This window comes from Stigmatopora argus, chromosome 1, assembly GCF_051989625.1.
Source record: "Stigmatopora argus isolate UIUO_Sarg chromosome 1, RoL_Sarg_1.0, whole genome shotgun sequence".
Classification (NCBI taxonomy): Eukaryota; Metazoa; Chordata; class Actinopteri; order Syngnathiformes; family Syngnathidae; genus Stigmatopora; species Stigmatopora argus.
The window spans coordinates 7,635,747-7,659,331 of NC_135387.1; the positions used below are offsets into that span (position 1 = coordinate 7,635,747).

Sequence of the window (23,585 nt, forward strand, 5' to 3'; positions counted from 1 at the left end):
GTGATATAACGGCAAATCCCTAAAAGTATTTGAGCCAAGTATCTTAAAATGGTGTTCTGCAAAACAAAAATGTGTTTTGATTCTCATCTCATCTCATTTTTTGAACCGCTTTATCCTCACTAGGGTTGTGAGGGGTGCTGGAGCCTATCCCAGCTCACTATGGGCCCGAGGTGGGGGACACCCTGAATTGGTGGCCAGCTAATCGCAGGGCACAAGGAGACAAACATTCACACTCACATCCATACCTAAGGGCAATTTAGAGTGTCCAATCAGCCTACCATGCATGTCTTTGGAATGTGGGAGGAAACCGAAGTACCCAGAGAAAACCCACGCAGCCCTAGGGAGAATATGCAAACTCCACACTCTCTCAGTGTGCCCTACAGCTGACTGGCAACCACGCGAGTGTTCAGTCGGCTGGGATAGACTCCTGCAAACCCTGCAACCCTTGTTCTCATCAACACTTTTTTTATAAGTCTGATAACAGAATTAATTTGTTTACTCATCTGTGAGTCATATGAGCTAGGATATGTGGCTGAAATCTGGTATCAATTGAGAAAGTTCCACAGGAATTAAAAGGATTTAGAAATTCTAATGTTGACTCGCTGATGTCGTACCATGTAAGTTTAAACAAACAGGAAAATGACCAAAAATTGAGCATCTCAATCAAGGAAACTCACATGAATATTCTTTTTTTAAGTCAGTAATTGGTTTTTATAATATGTATATATTTTTTTAACAAAAAGAAAATCTAATAATATTTATTCATTGTCTTATATTACAAAAAAAAAAAAAGAAAAACTGAGAAATTGCATTTTTAAAGAGGTCCTGAATTAATTCTTAATTATTACAAACTTTTTTACACAATAGTTGGAAATGAGCATGTGCTAGTAAAGTCTAAAAATATTGGTCATGGTGTGACATCATACCTTTTCCAGATTATGCGAGTGGCTGTCTTCATTCTTTTTCGATGCCGATATATACCGGGAGTGTTAACCACTGAGAAAAGCCATCTTGAGGTTTTATATAATAATGCAATACAGAATTTTGAATGTATACATGTGCACTTGTTGTTGTTTAGTACAATACACACGACCAGTTTCTGTCTTTGGCCCCGCCTGGCTTCTGTTCATCATCTAGTCGGCAGAGAGACACTTTTCTAAGCTTGTCCACCAGAAAAAGTCAGCTTCCTTGCCTAGTTTTTCGTCTTTTTATTACCTTTTATTTAAGTAAACAGAAAGAATATTTATATTCAGCATTTGAGAACTAGAAAGCGAAAGCTTGTCTCCTGACAAAAAAAAAACGCCTATATGTGCAGAAAATGTGTAACTTTTCTTTTTATTGTGATTGTTATTTCATTTCCCTGCCACGTATACTCACAAAGGTCGTGGGGGGTGCTGGAGCCTATCCCAGCCAACTATGGGCACCAGGCAGGGGACACCCTGACTCAGTAGCAGTCAATCACAGGAGACAAGGAGACGAACAAGCATTTACGCTCACACTCACACCTAGGGGCAATTTAGAGTGTTCAACCAGCCTATCCTGCATGTTTTTGGAATGTGGGAAGAAACTGGAGTGCACGGAGAAAACCTACGCATGGGGAGAGCGTGCAAACGCTACACAGTGAGGACCCAACCGGGATCAAACCCTCGATCACTTAACTGTGAGGCCGACATGCTAACCACTCGTCCTGTTATTGTTATTTTTTCGGTTATTTATTTATTCTTAATTTTAAAAAGATGGTGGGAAAAAACTACGGGGAAATATTGTCATATTGCTGTTGCGAAATACACTAATTCAATGCACATGATTTACTTTCGCGGGCAACACAAACTGGGAGAGTGGTTCGGGTCTGGTCTCTGGGCCTTGAGTTTGACACCTTTATTTGATAGAAACAAGGCTGTTGTGTTTTTAAGTGTTTATTTTGTTAAATCCCACCATGAAATATTACAGAAACATATACAGACCACCCAAATATCCTAGAAAGAAAACACAATAGAAAAAAAAACCCTACATCTACAAAACGTCCTTGCCAAACAGATTGTGAATCAGTGGAGAAAATACAGATCATAATTTATCTATGCTGCTTGAGAAAATGTCCTTTGTATTAGTCCTCAAATGTTATGGGTCTTTTTGGTCCCACCACCCCAACCCCACTGCACATGATTATAACCAAAAGCCTCAGAGTTATTGCATGATTCCAAAGAAATGCCCCTCTGATGTTCTTTGTGTGTCACAGCTAATCAAAGTGGGAACAAAATGCTGGCAAAGGAGAAAAAGAACAAGAAGAAGAACTTTTTCATAATGTTGCTTCTCCAAGTGAACTTCAACCCTCCGAGGAGTTGGGAAAATGAATTCGGCCACAAGGAACAGTGTGGTAAATATTGTACAACATACTTGATATTCTTTGACTCTGTTATGGAGAAAAATGTATTGTGTGTAGCTATAATGCACAACAGATGTAGGGAACGATCACATTCAAGATCCCGCTTGCAACAAAACTACATATTATATAAACATCTACAAAAAAAGGTTGATTTGTCATTTTTCCCAGCACGGGAAAAAAAAATTCCCTCTACGCCCCACAGTAAAATGGCTTATCTGGCTCGAAGGGAAGCTTTTATAGCATTGAGTAAAGAAGAACTTGTTGCAGATTTGCTGCGGTCATCTTCAATTAGAATCATGTTCATTATAAACACATTATCTTATTAGCTTAGAATATTGTCAGAGTCAAATGAAATTAATTTGCTACAACATGTGCAAGGGCAACAAGATCCTTTTGACGGCAAGTTATTCATTTTACATTTGTCGATCATACACCTAAGCAAATAAACATTTGAGGGGGTTTCCTAAACATGCTGTAAGTCCATAGGCAGTGGATTTCATTACATCCTGAGTTACATCTTGGCAATATTATACAGGTTTTCCCAAAACTGTTGGCAAATTTTTATCTTACTGGCTGCAGCAAGCATTTTTTACACCCCATGATTGGACTAAATAAATACATCAAGCTTATTTCATTTTGCATTCCAAGGATGTGCAGTAATTCATATATTCATGTTTCAAATAATGTAACATTTTTCAAACTAATGATTAAGAATGCACTTTCGGGAATAGTCATCCATTAAGGACAGGCTGACGCATAGCTTAACTTCTAGCATCACAGCTAACAGGCTTAGTTTGGCCGAGGCAAATAAGGCAAATAAATCCTCAACTCTTTATTTAAAACAGAAATGAATAAAAAACACCGTCCTATTTGTACATCCATGTAAAACTTAGAACATTGCCATTTTTAAATTCTATACAGCAAAGACTTTAAACCCAGTGCAAAGAGAACATTTCATACTTCAATTTCCCCTTCACAGACTTACGCATGAAATCTAATCTATATACTGTACACAGCTGATATTATCATCAAATTTACAGTTTCAAATAGCCCATATTCCAATTTTCCAAGAATGATTTAACCATCACATTTTCTCTTGTATTATGGGATGTATAGCCAGACATTAAAATGGATGTGGCTCATGCTGGGAGATCATGTTGCATACACTGCTTACTGATCTTACATTATGTATTAGCATGAGCACCAGTGGCCAATGTGAACAGTGTGGTTTACAGACCATGAAAACGTGGTAATAATCACTGGCCTTGTATTAGCTGTACTTCCATGTTTTTGTTCTACTACTTTCACATTGTGGCCAATTCAGGCTTAAAAAAAAAGAAAAAAAATAATCCCAGAGCTGATTATGATCTTGGAATTTCCAGTTTCCATGATCTACAGAGTGAAGCCTAAAGCTCTATCTTTTTTTCTTACATAAAGATAAACAAGACACATGTTTGAGACATCCACTGATTAAAAGGAAAGACTTCCTAATCCACACAAGGGTCACATTTGCCAAGAGAGGAAATAAAGAATATATCACAATAACGCTCAAGAGCAAACCTAAAGCCGTCTTGTAAAAGATCTGAATAGTTTGTGGGAGACCTCAGCGGTCCGCCCCGGCTTTGTGGCTGAGGCTTTCCCAGAAACACGCACATGGAGGTTGGATCGAGTTCTCCCATTAGCCTCTTTTTCGCCTGAGTTTGGCCTTCGTGCGGCCATCAAATAAGGGCCTTCAATTCATCTAAACCAAAAGGTATTTCACTTTGACCTTGTTCAATGTCCTCCAGTTTTAAGTCTTCCAGTTAATTAGTAACACTTTATTGCAGTTTTTTCACTTTTGGAGTTGCAGCACCGATACATATATTTTGATTAGTAAACCCACATAGGGTGGGAGAACCTCAGTGATGAAAGAAAACAAAAATAAGCTTTTCTTTCAGTTATTCATTCATCTTCCATAGCACGTATCCTCGTTAGGTTTGCGGGGGTTGCTGGAGCCTATCCCAGCTGACTTTGGGCAAAAGGCAGACTACACCCTAGACTGGTCGCCAGTCAGCCACAGGGCACACAGAAAGACAAACAACCATTCGCACTCACAATCAGACCGCCACCAGCGGGAATCGAGCCAACGCCTGCCCGCACCGAAGTCAGGCGAGTGAAACATTACACCATCAGGTGGCCTGCTTTTTTTTCTTATCAAATATCGAAACATTATCTACACTTGAGTTAAAAAAGAAAAAAATACTTGCCAATCTTGCATGGTTTTGGCATAGATTGTAAATGTATAAAAAATAGGATCATGAATGATTTTCAGGAACCATGCAAGGAAGACCTGCAATTTATTTTTTACATGGTAAAATTAGCTGTTGTTTGTAACCCCTTATTGAGAGAGTACAATTACATTTCGTTTTTAGACTCAAAGTGCTGATATTGGGCTTTACAAGGCCATGGTTTTGTTGACTAAAAAGATAATTTTAGGTAAGAAATGCTTTCCATTTTTAAGTATTTACAGATCAGAAAGATTTATTTTAACATTCACATTTTAAAAACATTATTTTAAATTATACACATACTCAAAAGTGTTGGTAAAAGTAGTCACAGGAAGAATTTGCAAGACCTTAAATAATAAATGTATATGTATTTAAAACAATGAGTGTCATAGAAACCCACTTTAGAATAATGCAATGCTCTTAATCAGTTCATGGTGTTTATAGTTGTGTATTATCCTGTTTTAACCTTTTTATAAAAACAAAACAAACAAAGAATAAAAAACAAATCTGGATTTTTTTTCTATATAGAATAGAATACAACTGTTGAATAGCTTTCCATCATACACTGTCCTGGAAAGGGTTAAGTTCAACCACCCCCAACTACATACAAATAGCAAAATTTTATCTATCTTAATGCTCTCGCAATTTCAGTTTACTCAGGAAATATATAAAACGGTGACTGCATGTTGTAGCAAATAACCCCTAAAATGTGAGAGTTTGGAACAGTGTGCTATTTATTGCTACTGTGAATTTAACGGAAGGTTCCTAACACTGAATATATTTGTTTAATAAAACCTTCAAACAAACAAAACCCCTAAACTTAATAAAGTGACAGGTTTTTTTCTTCAAATAAAACATTCTGACAGGCTTTGTGACTTGTCAACAGGCAGTTTATCAAATTCCAGTCTCAATTTCTTATGATTTCAAATACCTTTGTTGAACCAAAATTCAAAGCAATGATTGATTTTGGTTGAGCAATTTTCATTAAATTGTTATTCGATTTCAAGTTACTTCTCTGTTCCTCCACAAATTGCTATTAACTTTGCGCAAGTGTGTAATCGTGATCAAATCACAACTTGAAGCCACATGTGAATTCAACAACAATTCAGATGAAATCCAAAACAGTTCTAATAAACACAAACCATTCTCAGATCCATCCAAAAATTCAGGTGTTAACCAGTGATACAGGCACTATAATAGACAGCACTGCTAGCATCAGAAAGCGCAGATATAAGAGGACTGACTCCTTCTTCACTGCTTCCATCTCTATCAGCGTTACCACGCCAGACCAGGACTTTGGACCCGACCCCACCTTGTCCGTAGACCTCTTCTCGGTTTCTTGTGGTATTAACATACTGGTCCATTTCATGCCTGTCCACCTCAGACCAGAATTCAGCGGTAGAAGACCCCAAATGACCCACTGAGTCCGAATTGGATGGTTCTGCTATATGCACATGGGGGATGAAGGATGAGCAAGAACTGGACGAGGTCTCAGGGGGAGGCGAAAGTTGGCCCAGGTGAGTTGTAGTGAAGTTGGGGGCTGCATTGCTGTACATTTGACCATAGTAGCTGACCTTAAGGGAGCCTTGGTGGGGTTTGACTGTCTCATGCAGGCTGATTGAGGACTGGGGATAGGACACTGAGTCATGTGGCATTGGGGGGCATTTCATAGGACTCCTCAAGGCGATATGGCGGCCTGCTGTGTGTGCTGTATTCACCCGAGAACTGCTCGAAGCTATGTTCGATTCAACCGGAGCCATTCTCGGATTCCGCCCTGCACCCAAAATGTTCACTCCAGGACTTTGGCTCTGAGGGACACTATGCATAGGGTTGTGGTGGTTTCCATAGGGATGGCTGTAATGTGGGTTATGGTGGTGAGGGTGGTGATAGGAGTTCCAGCCGCCTATTCCTGCATCTTCCTGTGCATGCTGGGGAAAGAAAACTGATTCCCCATGGCCATTTTCCAGAACATCCAGAGGAGACATCTCAGGCGTGGGCAGGCCGTAGCTTTCCAGATCGTGGTGTGCCGGTGCCTGGAGGTCTCTAAAGTGGCCCAGAGAAGGCAGCAAGTTGTGGGAGTGGTGGTGGTGAGGTGCATGTCCATAAGGAACGTTTACAGGGCCGTTTTCTCCACTCAGTGGGACGATGGCAGGACACAGGCCATGGCTTTGGGCTAGACTGTGAAGCAAAAGCCCAGGCTCCACGCGCTTGAGTTTCTTTGTGGTCTTTTTGCGGCGAGGGCGGTACTTGTAGTTTGGGTGATCTTGAAGGTGCTGAAGGCGCAGGCGCTCTGCTTCCTCAACAAAAGGACGCTTTTCTGTTGAATTTAACGCCTTCCACGCCTGACCTAATGCACATGGAAAGAACAGGGTTAAAAGCGGTGGTGTGATTGATATGCAAAGTGACAAGTATTTGGTTAAGTTGAAATAAAAGAACACTGTTTAAAGTTTTGGGAAAGATGGTGGTTTGGCTGTTGTGAAAATGCACTCTGGCAAAGAGAAATGTGAAGCAGGGTAGAAAACTGTGGATCTCAGTAGGGAGTGCTGATTGAACTGTGATCCCTTTGGCAAAATCAGCTGTTTTTGTTGACCTGCTCATCCGCCCTCTTGCCATCAAGCTATATTTCATATGATTTCCTCTTTGCAATGCTCAGAGACCCGCTCTAACACCATCACGGACTCACAGGGCACTAACAAGTTAGTTCACAATTTTTATTAAATATCTTAACGCCTAAGATAGCTAAACTGTGCGTGAATATTCTGCCATGTTGCACCACTCCCCATGTGAGAACAATATCTAAAATTCAAACTTCATGAAATGATCTTGTTGGGTTCATTCACATGATGTTTCAGATTTTTTGTTTTGGTTGATTTTATCTTATGAAATAAATTCAAATAAAGCATATTGTTGTGTGAAAAGATTTTTTGCAGTATTCACAAAAAGATGGGGCATTGATTGTATGTTTATGCTCCCTTTACATAAAGGGAGTGTAAAAATAGTCATAAGGATGAAACATTAATCCCATAAAGTATATTGGATTCCCTATTCTTAAATTTCATTTTAAGTTTTTACAGCAGAACAGAATGGCTTTTATTGTCATTCTTTGTTGTGTTCATGATAACATTTGGCTGCACACATTATCAAAGGCAACATTTATTCATTCATTAATCATCTGAACCGCACATCTTCGCTGGGGTTACAGGGGTTGCTGGAGCCTACCCCAGCGGACTCTGAGCGAAAGGCAGACTACTCCTTAACCATAGGGCAGGCAGAGAGTCAGCCATTTGGAGGGCACGAAGAGACGTACAACCATTTACACTCAAAACTAGGGGCAATTTAGAGTGTCCAACCAGCCAACCATGCATGTTTTTGGAATGTGGGAGGAAACTGGAGTACCCAGAGAAAACCCACGCAGGCCCAGAGAGAACATGCAAATTCAACACAGGAGAACCGAACTGGATTTGAACCCAGGACCATATGAGAAAAATCCAGAATTAGTTAATTTTTTTGTTTTGTTTTTTCAAATAAACAACGAATACAGTGTTGCAAGCTTTAACTCGCGTTATCATTCATTGATATTTTAACCTTAACTTATTGTAAGGCAAAAAATTTTTGGGGGCAAATTCAAAATAAAAATGGAGATCGCCGACATCACATACACACATTGGATGTCTATTGGCGCCACATCAAATATATAATATATAACACCGTTCTGGTGTTGTGGGCTTGATTCCAGGTTGGTCCGTACTGTGGGGAGTTTGCATGTTCTCCCCGGGCTTGCGTCAGTTTTGTAAATGATACTCTGGTTTGGTACTCTGGCTTCCTTCCATGCAGATCATGTAGGGTTGGCTGGTTGAACACTCTAAATTGCCTCTAGGTATGAGTATGAGTGTGAGTGTCAATGTTTGTCCGTCCTATTGTGCCCTGCAATTTGTTGGCCACCAATTCAGGATGTCCCTGCCTTGTGCCCACAGTTGGACAGTTAGTTGGGATAGGCTCCAGCACCCCCGCGACCTTAGTGAGGATACGCGTCTCAGAAAATGAATGAATACAACGATGTTAGAATTTTGAGTCACCTTGTGAGAAGAATTAGTTGAATAAATGTCTAAATGTGTCTGATATTTGCTTGTACTTTTAAGTTTGAAAACTAATTTTTAGGTAATAAAAGTATTTTTGTATCGGAATTAGAAGCAAGCGACAAATTATCCCTACACACCTTTCCCAGTCAAAATAAATTGGATGGCAATGAGTTCAATAAAGGGTTAAAAACAAAAAAAAAACATTTCGTCTCGAAAATGGCATTATATCACAAAAGTGAGACCCAACAGTGCATCATATTTCATAAGTCATCCTGATGCCAGGGGAGTTCCAATTTGCGGCAGTTTCGCGGTCACTTTGGATCAAGCCCTTAACTAAACTCTGACATTTATGACATAATGAGCACATAGATGCTGCACAAAGTTAATTGAGGCTCTACTGCAGCGTGTTAGACTTATTGCGATATGGAGAACCTTCCCAAAAAATATTTATAATGATAGATGATTGATTATGTGTATACATTTTTGTCACATCCCCCCATTTCATATATGTACTATATACTGTACCTTCCATGCTGTCTGTATGTGTTTTTATGATACAATGTAATACACATATGATAGCAATATTATTACATTACATTCCTAATAAAACTGTATTTTTAGAATATTATTTTCCTCTGTTATTCTATCCAGCAAATAGACTGTAGTAATAGCAGAATTGCCCATGTGGTCTTACATAACCTTTTTTTTAAACAATTGCATAGATTTATTGGAATATATATATATATATATATATATATATATATATATATATATATATATATATATATATAATAGAATTAGAAAACACGAGTAAAGTGAAAATGCACTTTTTTGATAATGAATCCTATGCACCATCTGTACAATACGTATAATATACAGATTTGTTCAAATATGCTGGTAGCAACTCTCTGAGACGCATCAAATAAGGACTTAATTGTAATATTACAAATTCTATCATCAATTATACAAGTGTTTATTTAATTTGATTAGGAATGAATGTCAGATTACAACACTATACTAAATAATTCGAACACAACTGTAAATGTACATCCGTGTGTGTAGTTTTAAAGATTTGTTTTTGGTGTTGCTTTTCGTGCTTTGTATCTACAGTATTGGCATTTTTCATGCATGCAGGTATACTGTCCCTTTTGATGTTTTTTATAATAATTCTTAAATGCACTTTTTACTAAATGAAATTTAATAGAAATACTAGGACCAAGAGATCCTTGCGTTTGCAATTTTACCACGCCAAAATAACTGCTATACCTCCTTTTCCAATTTGTTAAATCATTGAATAACTGTTTGAAGAAAAAAAAAAACGCCAAAAAATTATTTCTGCAATCTTTTGCATTAAAATAATTATTTCATAAAAAACTATTAACTGCCCAGCACTCATTTAATTGAAACATTACAAGGGTGAGAGTATTCTTACCAAGCATCTTACTGAGCACGGCATTGTGAAGGTCTGGGTTTTGCAAGGCGAGTCGTTTCCTCTCATCTTTGGCCCACACCATGAAGGCATTCATGGGCCTTCGGATCCTCTGCTCGCCCCCCAAACCTTTTCCATTACCGGGGCATCCCACCTGATCAGGACACTGGCCACCTTCTGTGGGAAGGCACCTAGGCATTGCTCTTCTGGTGCCATTATCACTAGGCGAGCTGCAGTCTCGTGATAACTTCTGCTCGAAACCCATTTCAAGATCAGAAGCAGGACTTGGGGTCCTCGAGGCCCACGGCGTGCTCACAAGTGGCACCTGGGCAGCATGAAGCAGAGCCCCCTGGGACAAACTGGGTTCAGTTAAATTCATTCCAGAATTGGCCTTAGTCTTGGCTCCTGATCTTAGTCCAAGTGGAATTCTGCAAACGTCTCTCTTAGTTTGTTGGATTGAAAAGTTTTGAAGATGAACACAAGTTCTTTCAAATGAAGGCAAGACTGTGATGGATTTGGACCACAAATCCCGAGTACAAACATGGAGATCCGATCGGGGCGTGACAATGGGAAAAAAACAAAATATTCCTCAGAAGATATTCCACAAAGTCTCTGCTTTTCTTCGCTTCCTTTCTTTTGGTTCGCTGGTCGTCATCCGTCTGACTCAGTGGCTTGCGTTTGTCCTTCCCGCTAGGAACTTTAAGAACTTGTGGCTGGAGTTCGCTGACCCACGCATATTTATATATATATACAGAGATACGCAGACACACATGCACTCCCAAGTCCAATGACACGCACTCACAGATGTGAAATTAACCAATGAGATTCCAGTCAACTGTTTTGGGAGGAGATGTGTGTGTGTGTGTGTGCGAGGAAACGGCGGCGGTCACAGAGGAGGAAAGAGGGGGAGGCAAAGTTTTTAGGACCACCAGTACCTCCTCTCTTCCAAGCACCCCACTGCCCCACGCCCTGCTTTTCTCCATCCCTTACACACGCACACACACATTGCCCGTTGTAGAGTGGAGATGTAATCAGAGAGGTTCCATTGTTTCTGCCCAACCAAGAATTCTCTCACGCACTTCAATACACACATTTAAGACACATGTAAATGTACACACACACACATGTATACGAACACACGGATGTACTGTGCAACCTGTCTAATACCATTTAAACTATTTAAAAAATCCACCAATACTTACGGCATTGAAAAATTGTATTTAAAAAATAAAAGCTAGAACATCAAGCATTCCCAATGTGAAACTTTTATCAGTGCTTACTGTTTTCTGCTTGTACCAACTGTAAATTTTAATTTTTATTCATTTTAGCATCGCAAAGAGTACAAGTTATGCCATATGTTCCCAAGTGTGATAGCAGCCACATGGGGCAGATGCTGTTTAAAAAGTTTTCCCTTGTATTAACTAATTGGCAGCCATTGACGGCAATAGGTGGAATAAATGAAGGTTGTTCACTCAAAGCTAACACATTTTCTTCAAGTACCACAACAAATACTCTTGTGAACTAGCAGTGAATGAGTTAATGAAGATTTTATGATAGCAACATTTTTTGGTACTCACAAAGTATGTGTTGTAGTGGTTAACAAAATTTAGATTAAAAATACTCATTGATGGCAATTGATGTCCAATCTGTTTTGATTGGGAAAGACTGGTAGTGATCAGATTCAAAACAGATTTGACGTCAACCACAGCCAAAAAGTTACTGCAGTGTAAAATAGAGTTAAGGTTTAAAATTACCTTGTGTATAGTATTATTTGAGAAAATGCCTTAAAGTGTCTGATATTTGCTTGTACTTAAGCCTTCAATGCATTTTCTGGTATTAAAAGTTCTTTAGTAATGGAATTCAAAGCAAAGTGTTTCTTTTCTGAAGTGTGTGGTTAGAATTTTTATCATCATTTATTTATTTATTTTATCCACGGTCAGATATCTAAAGCAGCATTTTAAAGTGGAAGACAACAACAAAAACAAATATTAATAATCTTTATGTGATAGATGGTTCCCCAAAGTATTTAAGTGTGCAAATCTTTTTGTTTTGTTTTTTGCTGTGCACAAGGTGCATGGGTTTGTAGGTATTAACATAACATAACTAGGAAGGATTGGCAATTTGGGATACTCGACAGTTAATTGGCTAAAATAGTACTGCCTTTAATAAAATGTCTGCCCCCATGGATTTTATTGATTTAAAAAAAATCAGTTTGTCGGTACCTTATATGAATGGCCCCTCGCTCAGGTGGTGAGCTGGTGGGAGGACGCTTACCAACTGAAGAGCCCCATCTCTGAGAATGACTCCAGAAGTGGGTTGTTTTTAAAGATAACGTTTCTAGTCAGTGTATTGTATATCACTGTACTCTGTTAAAGTTGGTCGTTGGTGTACATAAGTGAAATACATCACCACTGTTTTATAAAAAACAAAAAAAATCCAAATTGGATATCACACACACCGGTCGTGGGAACATAGCCTAAAATTACATAAAGCAGGTCAAATATGATTTCTTTTCCCATATGCGACATACTGATTTTTGTTCAAGCAGTTTAAAGAGTACCAATCCTATTTTTGGATGTATATTTACATAAATGGATGGATATAAATCGGATATGTATCCGATACTTCTGGAGTATGAACGTGATCTGTAAGCACATGAACAGGTGGAAAATATCATCACCGCTCACCAAAACAAACAATACGCCAGCAAGCAATGGTGTACAAAGGTGCAGAAAATACCTGTTCCTTCTTCAGATCATATTGAAATATCAGGTTAAGAAAATGCTGGCTCCGGTAGCAAAATATATTCTAAAAATTGCCGCAATAGCTGAAAAAAAGACCTGCTCAGAGGGGCCGTATATTTACTTTCCTAACACTGAGACGCGTTAGGGTGCACATGAACGAATCAACAACAACAACAACAAAAATCATACCCTGCAGTGTGGACCCATGCCAGACAACAATGCACACACACGTTCACAAATTTAAATTCTTAAGTGTATTCTATGTCTGGAATGTGGAAGGAAGCTACGTTACTTACAGAAAATATAGACACGTATAGGGAGAAATGGAAACGGCATAGAAAGGTCATAGCTCAGATTAAATCCTAGGGCAACAATACTGTAAAAGCACACTCACTAATCAATAATTTTTTATGGTACCTCGGCCCCAGAGCAGATTTAATTTCTTGTTTTATTAAATCCAAACAATTCAGACTTTGCCCCTGTAATGGATTGTGTATGACAATCCTTCATATATACTTGCACGAGCTGACACAGTGTGTGTTCTGACTACGGTGATTAGTGTTGAAAGCTTGAGTATAACAAGAATAGCTTGTTGCCATCTGTAGATGGCATTATCACTTGTTGTAATGCACCGATGATGACAGCTTCTCATAAGTCTATTTACAATGCCTGTAAGTAAAAATGCACAATGTCTCCATTTCAGGGTCCCTGGCGACACTCCCGCTGTGACAAAGGTTCCTCAGAATTCATTGGGGGCCAAGTGTGTGGCAGACCAACAGTGGAGGCCAAGGAAGGCTTCACTGTTACAAATCCAAAGAGATAAAGGTATCAAACCACCTGTTCTGCAACCATAAACAAGACGAAATTTTAGACGTGAGTCTTCCGTGGCCAAATAGATTAAATGAAAGCCACCCGGATTCAGGTCACCAGGACATGAATCGTCAGATGTGTCAAATATTTTGGACATATAAATTTTTAAACCGGGCCAGGACAGAGGAGTCAGTTTCACTTTTTTAGCAAAGATTATGAACATTATTGAAAAAATAAAACTGATATTTTGGGACTATTTATTCCACTATTTCTTCCCCTCAGTTGCTTTTAGTTAGTTGGACATCATTTGTACTTTCATTCTCAACTTATGACATACGTGGGTTAGTGGTTAAGGTTCAGAAATGTTTTACACAATCCAACCAGGACGCAGGTCAACTTTCGATTTGTTCAAATGTAATTTGATATTTTATGAAATGAATGCACCACAGATTACTTGAAAGCTCAGATGTGTCATATTTTAGCCAAATTAGAATCTCTAAAAATACACCCCATCGCAAACTAGGGTGAATATGAGCCAATGATGCAGCCCTGCTTACCTTTGGGCCTTCACATGATACTGCTCTCACGTACATAATTTGCAGAACAGTGATAGTAAGCAGTGGGACACAAATTCCTCAAATACCGAAAATGTAATTCTATATTCATTCATTCATTCATTCATTTTCTGAACCACTCATCCTCACAAGGGTCGCAGAGTGTTCAAGCAGCCAACCCTTTGTGTTGTTGGGATGTGGGAGGAAATGGGAGAACCTGGAGAAAACCCATGCCAACACCACACAGGAGGACCGAGCTGGGATCAAACCCTCGACCGCAGAACTGTGACGCCGACACCCTAACCATTCATCCGGCGGGCCACCTGTAATTCTATGTCTCATCTCTCTGGGGGTTAGGGGGTTGGCCTCACAGCTCTGGGGTCCTGGGTTCAAATCCAGATCATGTCCACCTGTGTAGAGTTTGCATGTTCTCCCCGGTTTTGCGTGGATTTCCTCCAGGTACTTCGGTTTCCTCCCACATTCCAAAAACATGCATGGTAGGCTGATTGGACACTCTAAATTTCCCCTAGGTGTGGGAGTGAGTGTGCAGTGTTGTCCGTCTCCTTGTGCCCTGCGATTGGCTGGCCACTGATAAAGGGCCCAGAGTCAGCTGGGATAGGCTCCAGCACCCCCCGCAACCTCAATGAGGATAACGGGGTTCAGAAAATGAGATGAGATGTACAATGAATAATGATAATAAATTATTTATTTCCATTACCACCCATTTTTTCCCGCTTATTTAGGAAATGCCACTGCACAAAACTGAGTTTAGAGGAGGAAAGAAATAAAAACAAAGAACAGACGGCACAACCACACCTAAATGAATATTTATTGGGCACAGTAGTTGGATACAGTGGTTCTTACGCCTGACTTCGGTGCAGGCTGCATGGGTTTGATTCCCACTCGTTGGAGATGTGAATGGTTGTCTGTCTCTATGTGTGGCCTACAACTGTCTGCTCCTCACAGTTATTGCTACTTGCCTCTCAAGAAGTAAAGTAGATTGTTGTCGCGTGGTGGACCACTCAAGTTGAATATGACAGGATATGTTTGTATACTTGTCATGGACATTCCCCAACCCTTCACCACAATGAAATGGCACAAGCAGGCATGTACGCACGCACACGCTTACACACACGGCTCCAGGGGGTGCTACGATGGCGTCTAGTAGCCTCCTGCTTGACCACCAGGAAGTACCCCTCCTTGCTGCCAGTGTCCTGTGTGTGTGTCAGAGTGAAGAAAAGACATCTTTGCGTGAACTCTCTGTCCTGCTTAATATTTCATATAGCCATTTTTTAGTCTTTTCCCTATAAATCCACACTCTCATATCCCGAAAACATAAACAGAACTTTTCAACTAACAGTAAAGTATTTTTTGTATTGAACACAAGGCCAATAGATTAGATGATCTGGCATGAATATTCATTTTATGTGGTCCAAAAAATTTAATCATGGAACATCATGTCTATTGTACCAAAATTTTAATTGGCTTTAGTTTTGGCAACTTTGAAATTTTGTAAGAATTATTATCAAACCTTTAAAAACAATGAAAAATAGATGAAGCCATGTTCAATATTAGTTGTCTATGATTGTTTTTTTTTTCAGGATTATATTGGGATAAGGCATTTATAAAGTTACAATCATAATAGTAATCGCAAGAAACCATAACAAATACATACCTGTTGCCCACAACAAATGCCGTGATCCAAACATGGTCTGTTTCTTATATTAGGAGAAAACAAATTTTATCACTTCTTGGAACGACACAAAAAATGTTTGTGTATGTGCGTGCATGTAGGTGTAAGATGCAACCACACCTTTCAATCGAGGAAATTTGGCAAGGACTGTAGACTCGCTGGCGAGGGAGAAGACAGAATCAAGGAGGGAGGACGAAACAAAAAGCCGACATGTGGTAATACAACACACGCACACACATACACAGGAGGGACACAATGGCATTGCCAAGCACAGGCGTGTTTACTTGTGTGAGTGTGAACGCGTTTATGTGTGGGAGAGGTCATGTTCACACACACTTCTATTTTTGAATGCACTGAGAGAGGGAAGTGTGTGTGATGATGGATGGACCCACACATACAAATACACACCCCTACTCATGCACACACAGGTCGCAACGGGAATCCCCTAACACTATCATCCACTGACACATGCACATTGTTCTTCAGTTGAACCTCCTACTTTGCCATAGAAGTGAAAAACCAAGTTAACCGCTCTGTAATGAAAATAAATAAAAAATAAAGCAAGTGGAATTGGAAGAAATTCGAATTTCATCATGAAATACTGCCATTTTGGAGCGACTGTTGCCTGTTTTACATGTGGTTTGTTGTACGCACCATTCACATGCTTTCATTCATTTATTTTCAGTTCTGCTTATCTCATCTCATTTTCTGAACCGCTTTATCCTCATTGGGGTTGGGGGGGGGGGGGGGGGGGGGTCGGGGGGGGGTGCTGGAGACTTTCCCAGCTGACTCCGGGCCAGAGGCGGGGGACACCCTGAATCGGTGGCCAGCCGATCGCAAGGCACAAGGAGACGGACAACCATGCACACTCACACCCATACCTAGGGACAATTTTAGAGTGTCCAATCAGCCTACCATGCATGTTTTTGGGATGTGAGAGGCAACCAAAGTACCCGGAGAATATCTACGCAGGTAAACATGCAAACTCCACACAGGAAGCAGGGATTCAAACGTTGGTCTCAGAACTGTGAGGCTATCGTGCTAATCTCTTGTTCATCGAGCCGCCTCCAATTCTCCTTCTGATATTCAATAATTTTTGTTGTCAAATAGAAAATCAGTTACTCACTTATACCCTAGATTTCGGGTTATTTTCCAATTTGTCATTTACTTTTTACTTTTAATCTTAATGTTATTGGATTGGATTGGATAACTTTATTCATCCCGTATTCGGGAAATTTCATTGTGACAGTAGCAAGAAAAGGCATAGTTATAAGTTAGACAGTACAGTCGCAAAGGCCGCAGAACAACAAAGCAAAAGCAATTAAAAAAAGATAGAAGGGCTGTAAAACACGAAAACCATAAGAGTGTACAGAGCTACTGCCACTGGCTCCCGCGTGAACGGCGCCATTTTGGAATTTACAGGTTATTGTTGTTTATGTTATTTAATTTGAATTGTCTCAATTGCTCATGTCATACAAAGAAGCCAGGCATTGTCAATGTATTGTGCCTAAATGTAGTGGGTCTATTTTAAGAAGATTTTTTCTTTAAATCATTGTTTGCCAAAATGTATCTATACAAGTCACATATTACATAACACCTAAACGAGTCCTTGGGATTTGAGTGTTCAATATTGGTCATTTGTCCAATGTGACATTAATGTTGTAATGAATCCATCCCCCAGGTAATTTTGTTTTCTTACATTTCCATTGCATGGTTGGCAAACGCTTATGTTTGCAGTGTGGATGTGCTAATCAAATATTTACAGAACTCCTGTTGAGCACTAGGATATACAGTGGTACCTCGAGATACGAGCTTAATCCGTTCCGGGACTGAGCTCGTATGACAAGATACTTGTAACTCGAGGTAAAGTTTCCCATTGAAATGAATGGGAAACAAATTAATTCATTCCAACTCTCTGAAAAAAACACCAAAAACAGGATATTGGATTGAAAAAAATGTTTTATTTCTTATAATTCGCCATATATTGACAAAGTAATAAATAACGAGTGGTTTAATAGAAATAAAGTGTTTAATCTAACTAAAATTGGGCGGATTTCGCCGAGGGGAGAGAGAGACGCACAAAAGGGGCGGGGGGCTTCGGTTTGTTTTCCACACGACGCACTCGTAAACAGAACAAACACTCCACCCTCACGTTCGCTATGCATTGGCTGTTTGCTGTCGTACTGTTCCCTTCAAAATATTCCGAAAATGATGCACACAAATGTCCTCACAATCGGAGAACGCACGACCACTTGCCAACGAGCAGCAGTCTTATCAGCGATCGCCCCGCTGCTCATGGGAGCTTCGGGGGCGCTGGGTAGCGGCTCCCTTTTAGCTTGTAGCATCTGTGTTCGCATCCCCTCGAACGGCGCCTATGATAGAGTTGCTACCGGGGATGCTGTAGCGAGCCAGTGCCCCCGATGTTCTTATGAGCAGCCAACGAGCAGAGTCTTTTATCAGCGATCGCCCCGTTGCTTATGGGAGCTTCGGGGGCGCTGGCTAGCGGCTCCTTTTAGCTTGTAGCATCTGTGTTCGCATCCCCTCGAACGGCGCCTATGATAGAGTTGCTACCGGGGATGCTTTTGCGAGCACGAGTATACTTCATTACCCAGAAAGCCCTCTTTTCACCGCGCATGCGCGTTGTGCGTTTCCTGGTCTGAATAGCTCATCCGGTGCTCGTAAATATTGTTATACACGAAAGATATGCCAAAAAAAAATGCCATGGCTACCTGGCTTGGTCGCATCACGAAATTTTGACCGCATCACGGGCGAATTATTCGATCGAAATTTCCCCCGTAAGACGAGCATTTTGTATGACGAACGGTCGTATGACGAGGTACCACTGTAGTTAGAGCTCTGCACTGGTTGGTGTTTAGTTTCATAAATGAGATTTGAGGCAATGAGCAACACAAAGCTAACCGTGATATTAATTAGCATTGAACACGAGAAACGGACACCTCGTGAGTCCGCAATCTGATGCTAGGAGACCGCTGCTTTAAAATGGTGTTTTAATACATCGCAACTCTATGTATTGGCAAATGTCACATTGTATAAATGTCTTATCTTTGTTAAACTTCTGTGAGGAAATGCGTATTGGCTCTTTTGTATTAAACAGTTAAACGTCATGTATATCGAGTTGCTCACGTACACAGCAAAATGACGGTGGCGGACGTGTAAAATTTCACGTATTTTCTCTTTGTTTCTCAGAAAAACTGCTGCTTGTTTAGTCTGAACATGCCCACTTATCGTTTATTTCACCAACTTTCTGCTCTCGACTAGACTTTCTGTAAACTCCCTCCATTTCTCATGGTTTCCGCCGCCACGCAAATATCTGTGGCCCATCGAGCAAGCGTTTCCGAAAGAGAGGAGAAAGTGGGATGAGAGTAATGAGGAGGAGGGGGTGGGAGACTTTGGATTGTTCAGTGCCATGACAGAAGCAGGCTGGGAGGTGAAATGTTTTTTTCTCTCTTTGTGGTGTGCCAGTCAAGTCTATTTTTTTCTTTTGTGGCCCGCCGCTGGGAACTGCTGAATGAAATGGAGTGATTCTTCACGTCAATGCCATCAGGCTGAGAAACACTTAAACAGTGGTGGTTGTGTGTAGTGGACACCAGTAACTGTGCCCAAGGAAATTAATCTTGATGTCAATCTGAAACTGGTGGTGTAGTTGTTCATTCGTCTGACTTCAGTTCAGGCAGCGTGGGATCAATTTCCACTTGTACACGGTCTGACTGCGAGTTGGAATGATTGTCACTCTGTGCGGCCTACGACTGACTGGTGACCAGTTTATGGTATAGACCAGGGGTCGGGAACCTTTTTGACGGAGAGAGCCATAAACAATTCATATTTTCTAATGTTATTTCTTGAGAGCCATTCTCAGAATTGATGAGTAAAATTACATGAAAATGAGTGATCTTTTTGTCCTTTCACCACTTTTAAGTATAAAAAGTCTCGGAATTCTTTTGACAACATTTTTATGACGTTGCTAATAAATCAGTATCAATGATATCATGCATGCAGAAGTGTAATAAAAAACAAAATTATGATTAAAGTGGTGGTAGAGGTAGTGTCAACGCCACAAAGATGCTCCTATTAGTATGTTCGGGACTCAGCTCCCTCACCATTGATTTTCATATTTTACCTAACAGGTTAGTGAAGAGCCATATGCACCCATGGAAAGAGCCACATATGGCTCCCGAGCCATAGGTTCCCTACCCCTGGTATAGACCACCTTTTGCCTGAGGTCAGCTGGGATAGGCTCTATCACTTCACGACCCTGACGAGGATTTGTGGTGTTGAAAATGAATGGATGATAAATATCAACCTGAAGCAACAACCAAAACATTTCTTGCACGTCATACTTTAATGCTTTATGAGAGAAGCTCAAAGTTCAAATATGAACGCTAGTCATTTAAACTGGTCAAATATATATATATATATATACGTATATATATATATATATATATATATATATATATATATATATATATATATATATATATATATATATATATCAGTGGCGGGCAGTCAGGGCCTTCAAGGCCTTCTCTGCTGTCCTGAATCATATTATATTTTTTCCATCAATACTTATTATTCCAAATGGTCTGTTAGCTTCCTTTCATTGTTTTTCCCCCTGGTTGCACTGCTTCCAGATGTGTGTTTTCATATTGAAGCATTTAACCAATCACATTTCACCCATTATTTGTTGCAAGATAAGATCTGCCTCAAAGCCTTCACAATCAGTTCTTGCGGGCTCTGCTGCATTAAACTAGACTGTTGCTTTTAACCAATCAGATTTCGAGTTGGCAACCCCACAATGATTTTTCATAGGTGTTAGCATTTTGCTGGCTGGGACATGTCATTGCTTTCACAAACTGATTGGCTAGTAGGCGGGCCAAAGCAGTACCCGAGGCAGCCGAGATCAAAAACTCCACCCACTATGGCCGACAGAAGCAAAAACAAATAGATTCTGTTTGCTCACAAAGCTATTTTCAGACTGACTTTTCCAGAAAAAAATGGAAATCATTAAGAAAGGCGGTCAACTCCAAAGCTAGCAAGCCTGTTACAGCCGGGAAAATGGTGTGTGGGGCACTTTCAGCGTGCTAACTTAGCTCCACAAGCAAATAGTATATTGTTGTGTTGATTTAATGCTATTTTCAAAACGGACTATGCCGGAAATATGACAGGAGAGGCTCGACTTTCATCATTAGCTTCGATGGCGATAGGAAAGAAGGAAGAAAGAAAGGAGGATGGATATTGTGTAAAAAGGATTTTTGGTGAGTAAAATATGGCTATATTCCTAAATAATATTTCAATTGTGGGCCAAGTTCTGATATCTGAAAAGCTCCAGTGTTTGTATTTAAGCTCCAGTTTTTGTATTTAATCACAAAATGCTGCTAGGAAGTGGATTTTACCCCAGTTTAATTTTTGGCATTTCACCATTGACGTCTATCGCTGTCTTTTCCTGGGAAAAATCACCCCCCTGGCCTGGTTGTAATGTCTCAAAAGCTCCAGTATTTGTATTCAATCAATAAATGATGCTAGGAAGTGGATTTTACTTAATTTTAGTGCATTTTTTGTCATTTCACGTATGGACGTATCGACGTTCATCGCTGACTTTTTACCAGGGAAATGATACTCCGGGCCCGGTTCTGATGTCTAAAAAGCTCCAGTATTTGTATTTAATCAATAAATGCTGTTTTTGGCTGGATTTTACCCCATTTTTGGGCAATGTTTGCCCGTACGCCATTGACGTTCATCGCTGTCTTTTCCCAGGAAAATCACCCCCTGGCCTGGTTTTAATGTCTGAAAAGCTCCAGTATTTGTATTTAATCATGAAATGCTGCTAGGAAGTGGATTTTACCCCATTTTTGTGCATTAATTTATTGATTATTTTTTATGTGTCGCAGCTGTAGCTGCAGTAGAGGTTTTATAGCCATAAAATAGTTTTTGAGGGTTTGATTGATACGTTGAAGGCGCTACCAGAAAATGCACCGCCCGCCACTGATATATATATATATATATATATATATATATATATATATATATATATATATATATATATATATATACCGTAATTACTCGAATATAACGCGCACTCGAAAATAACACGCAGGTAATTTTGGGCCAAAAAAATCTGGAAAAACGCAGTACTCGAATATAGTGCGCACCTAAAATTTCACGCTGACGAAAATCAGAAATCTTACCTTTTTTTCTTCGTTTCACGATTGTTTTGTTCAAACAAATTTATTCATTAGAATCCTTCAAATGAAGAGTTCCTCTCTCTCTTTGTCTGTCCTCTCATACATCTCTTCGTTGAGAATCCTATCAACGTCCACGCTTCCTTCATCCACTTCCTCCCACAACACATCATCCGATTGGCTTTACGAGATGACGTAAAATCCGTGCGTCAAAGTGAGTTTGACAATGCTTTTTTCGATCGAAAATTTGTAATTTATTTTAGTTATTGATTATAACACTGAACTGAGAGAGGGTGAACTGAGACGGGTACGAGGCTAGAGGGGGGCAGTGGTGGTCTCGGCTTTACGAGATGACGTAAAATCCGTGCGTCGGCTTCACGAGATGACGTAAAATCCGTGCGTCGGCTCTACGAGATGACGTAAAATCCGTGCGTCAAAGTGAGTTTGACAATGCTTTTTTCGATCGAAAATTTGTAATTTATTTTATTCAATTCAATTTCAATTCAATTTATTTGGCAAGAAAAAGCACCAGGCTAAGGGCCATGTAACAAGACAAAAAAAAAAAAAAAAAAAAATTAGTTATTGATTATAACACGCACCCCCAACTATTGGAATTAATTATATAGCAAAGATATGCGTGTTATATTCGAGTAATTACGGTATATATATATATATATATATATATATATATATATATATATATATATATATATATATATATATATATATATATATATGCACTTTTTTCATAATTTGGCTTGTGGTGACTCACACTACTTATATACTGGTCGCGTTATATCTGTGCGTGTATTTAAGCACCCATTTTTGTTCAGTCTTTGTCAATCCATTGTTAATATTGCGTTTGATTATTGTGTCTGTGCACCCATCGTTCAATCAATTTTTACCGCTTGGACGGGTCTAGCTCCCTACTGTGAGTAAAAGAGGCAGACAGTTCTATACAAATGCAGCATTCAGAGCTTAAATCAATCCACAATTCATTGGATTGTCGTCCCGCTACAACCTAAACTTGTGCACCAGATGACTGAGCGTGGGTGTCAAGATTTAGTGTTTTAGTGGCTTTGATAGTCTCTCAATGCAAAAAGGCGAGACAGAAAGAATTCTGGGAATCTGTCTTTAATCGTTCCATCATGTCGCAACATGCTAGGTGGTCTCGCAAGACGTTCCTGTGGGCTCTTTACATGTTGTGGCTAATTCGACATGAATGATATGTGTTAGGACTTTTGGCCCACCACTTCCCAAAAGCTAAACCTTGTTTTTTTCTTCAGTTTCCTCCTTTAAAGGCATCCTGCGGTAACATTCACTTAGAATAATCCATGTTTTGGTCACACTTAATGTATGATTTCTGTTAAGGCAATAAATAACACTGCTTTTACATGCCAGATGGAGGGATGTTCATCAAAACATACCA

The 23,585-nt window shown here is 39.7% G+C and overlaps 2 protein-coding genes across 2 annotated transcripts in view; one reads left to right on the forward strand and one right to left on the reverse strand.

Annotated features, from left to right (window-relative positions):
• Positions 1-1,900: 1,900 nt before the first annotated feature.
• sox18 (SRY-box transcription factor 18) lies at positions 1,901-10,537 on the reverse strand. The gene is made up of 2 exons (XM_077604820.1): positions 10,162-10,537; positions 1,901-6,997 (listed from the first exon to the last, which is right to left on the reverse strand). The coding sequence occupies exons 1-2, from the start codon at positions 10,535-10,537 to the stop codon at positions 5,823-5,825; spliced, it is 1,551 nt and encodes a 516-aa protein (XP_077460946.1). The 3' UTR covers positions 1,901-5,822.
• Positions 2,244-23,585, forward strand: part of LOC144077252 (transcription elongation factor A protein 2-like) — a 46,230-nt gene continuing 24,888 nt past the window's right edge. The window contains exons 1-3 of the mRNA XM_077604854.1: positions 2,244-2,374; positions 13,606-13,727; positions 16,061-16,174. The gene's annotated coding sequence lies outside the window, so the exon portion shown is untranslated. The remainder of the gene's footprint in view (positions 2,375-13,605; positions 13,728-16,060; positions 16,175-23,585) is intronic.

Excerpts from the sequence above, each read along its gene's own strand:
- sox18 (XM_077604820.1), bottom strand. The coding sequence starts at position 10,537 with ATGAATTTAACTGAACCCAGTTTGTCCCAGGGGGCTCTGCTTCATGCT. Across the intron at positions 6,998-10,161 it reads CGTGCTCAGTAAGATGCTTG|GTCAGGCGTGGAAGGCGTTA; the intron begins GTAAGAATACTC and ends CATGTGCATTAG.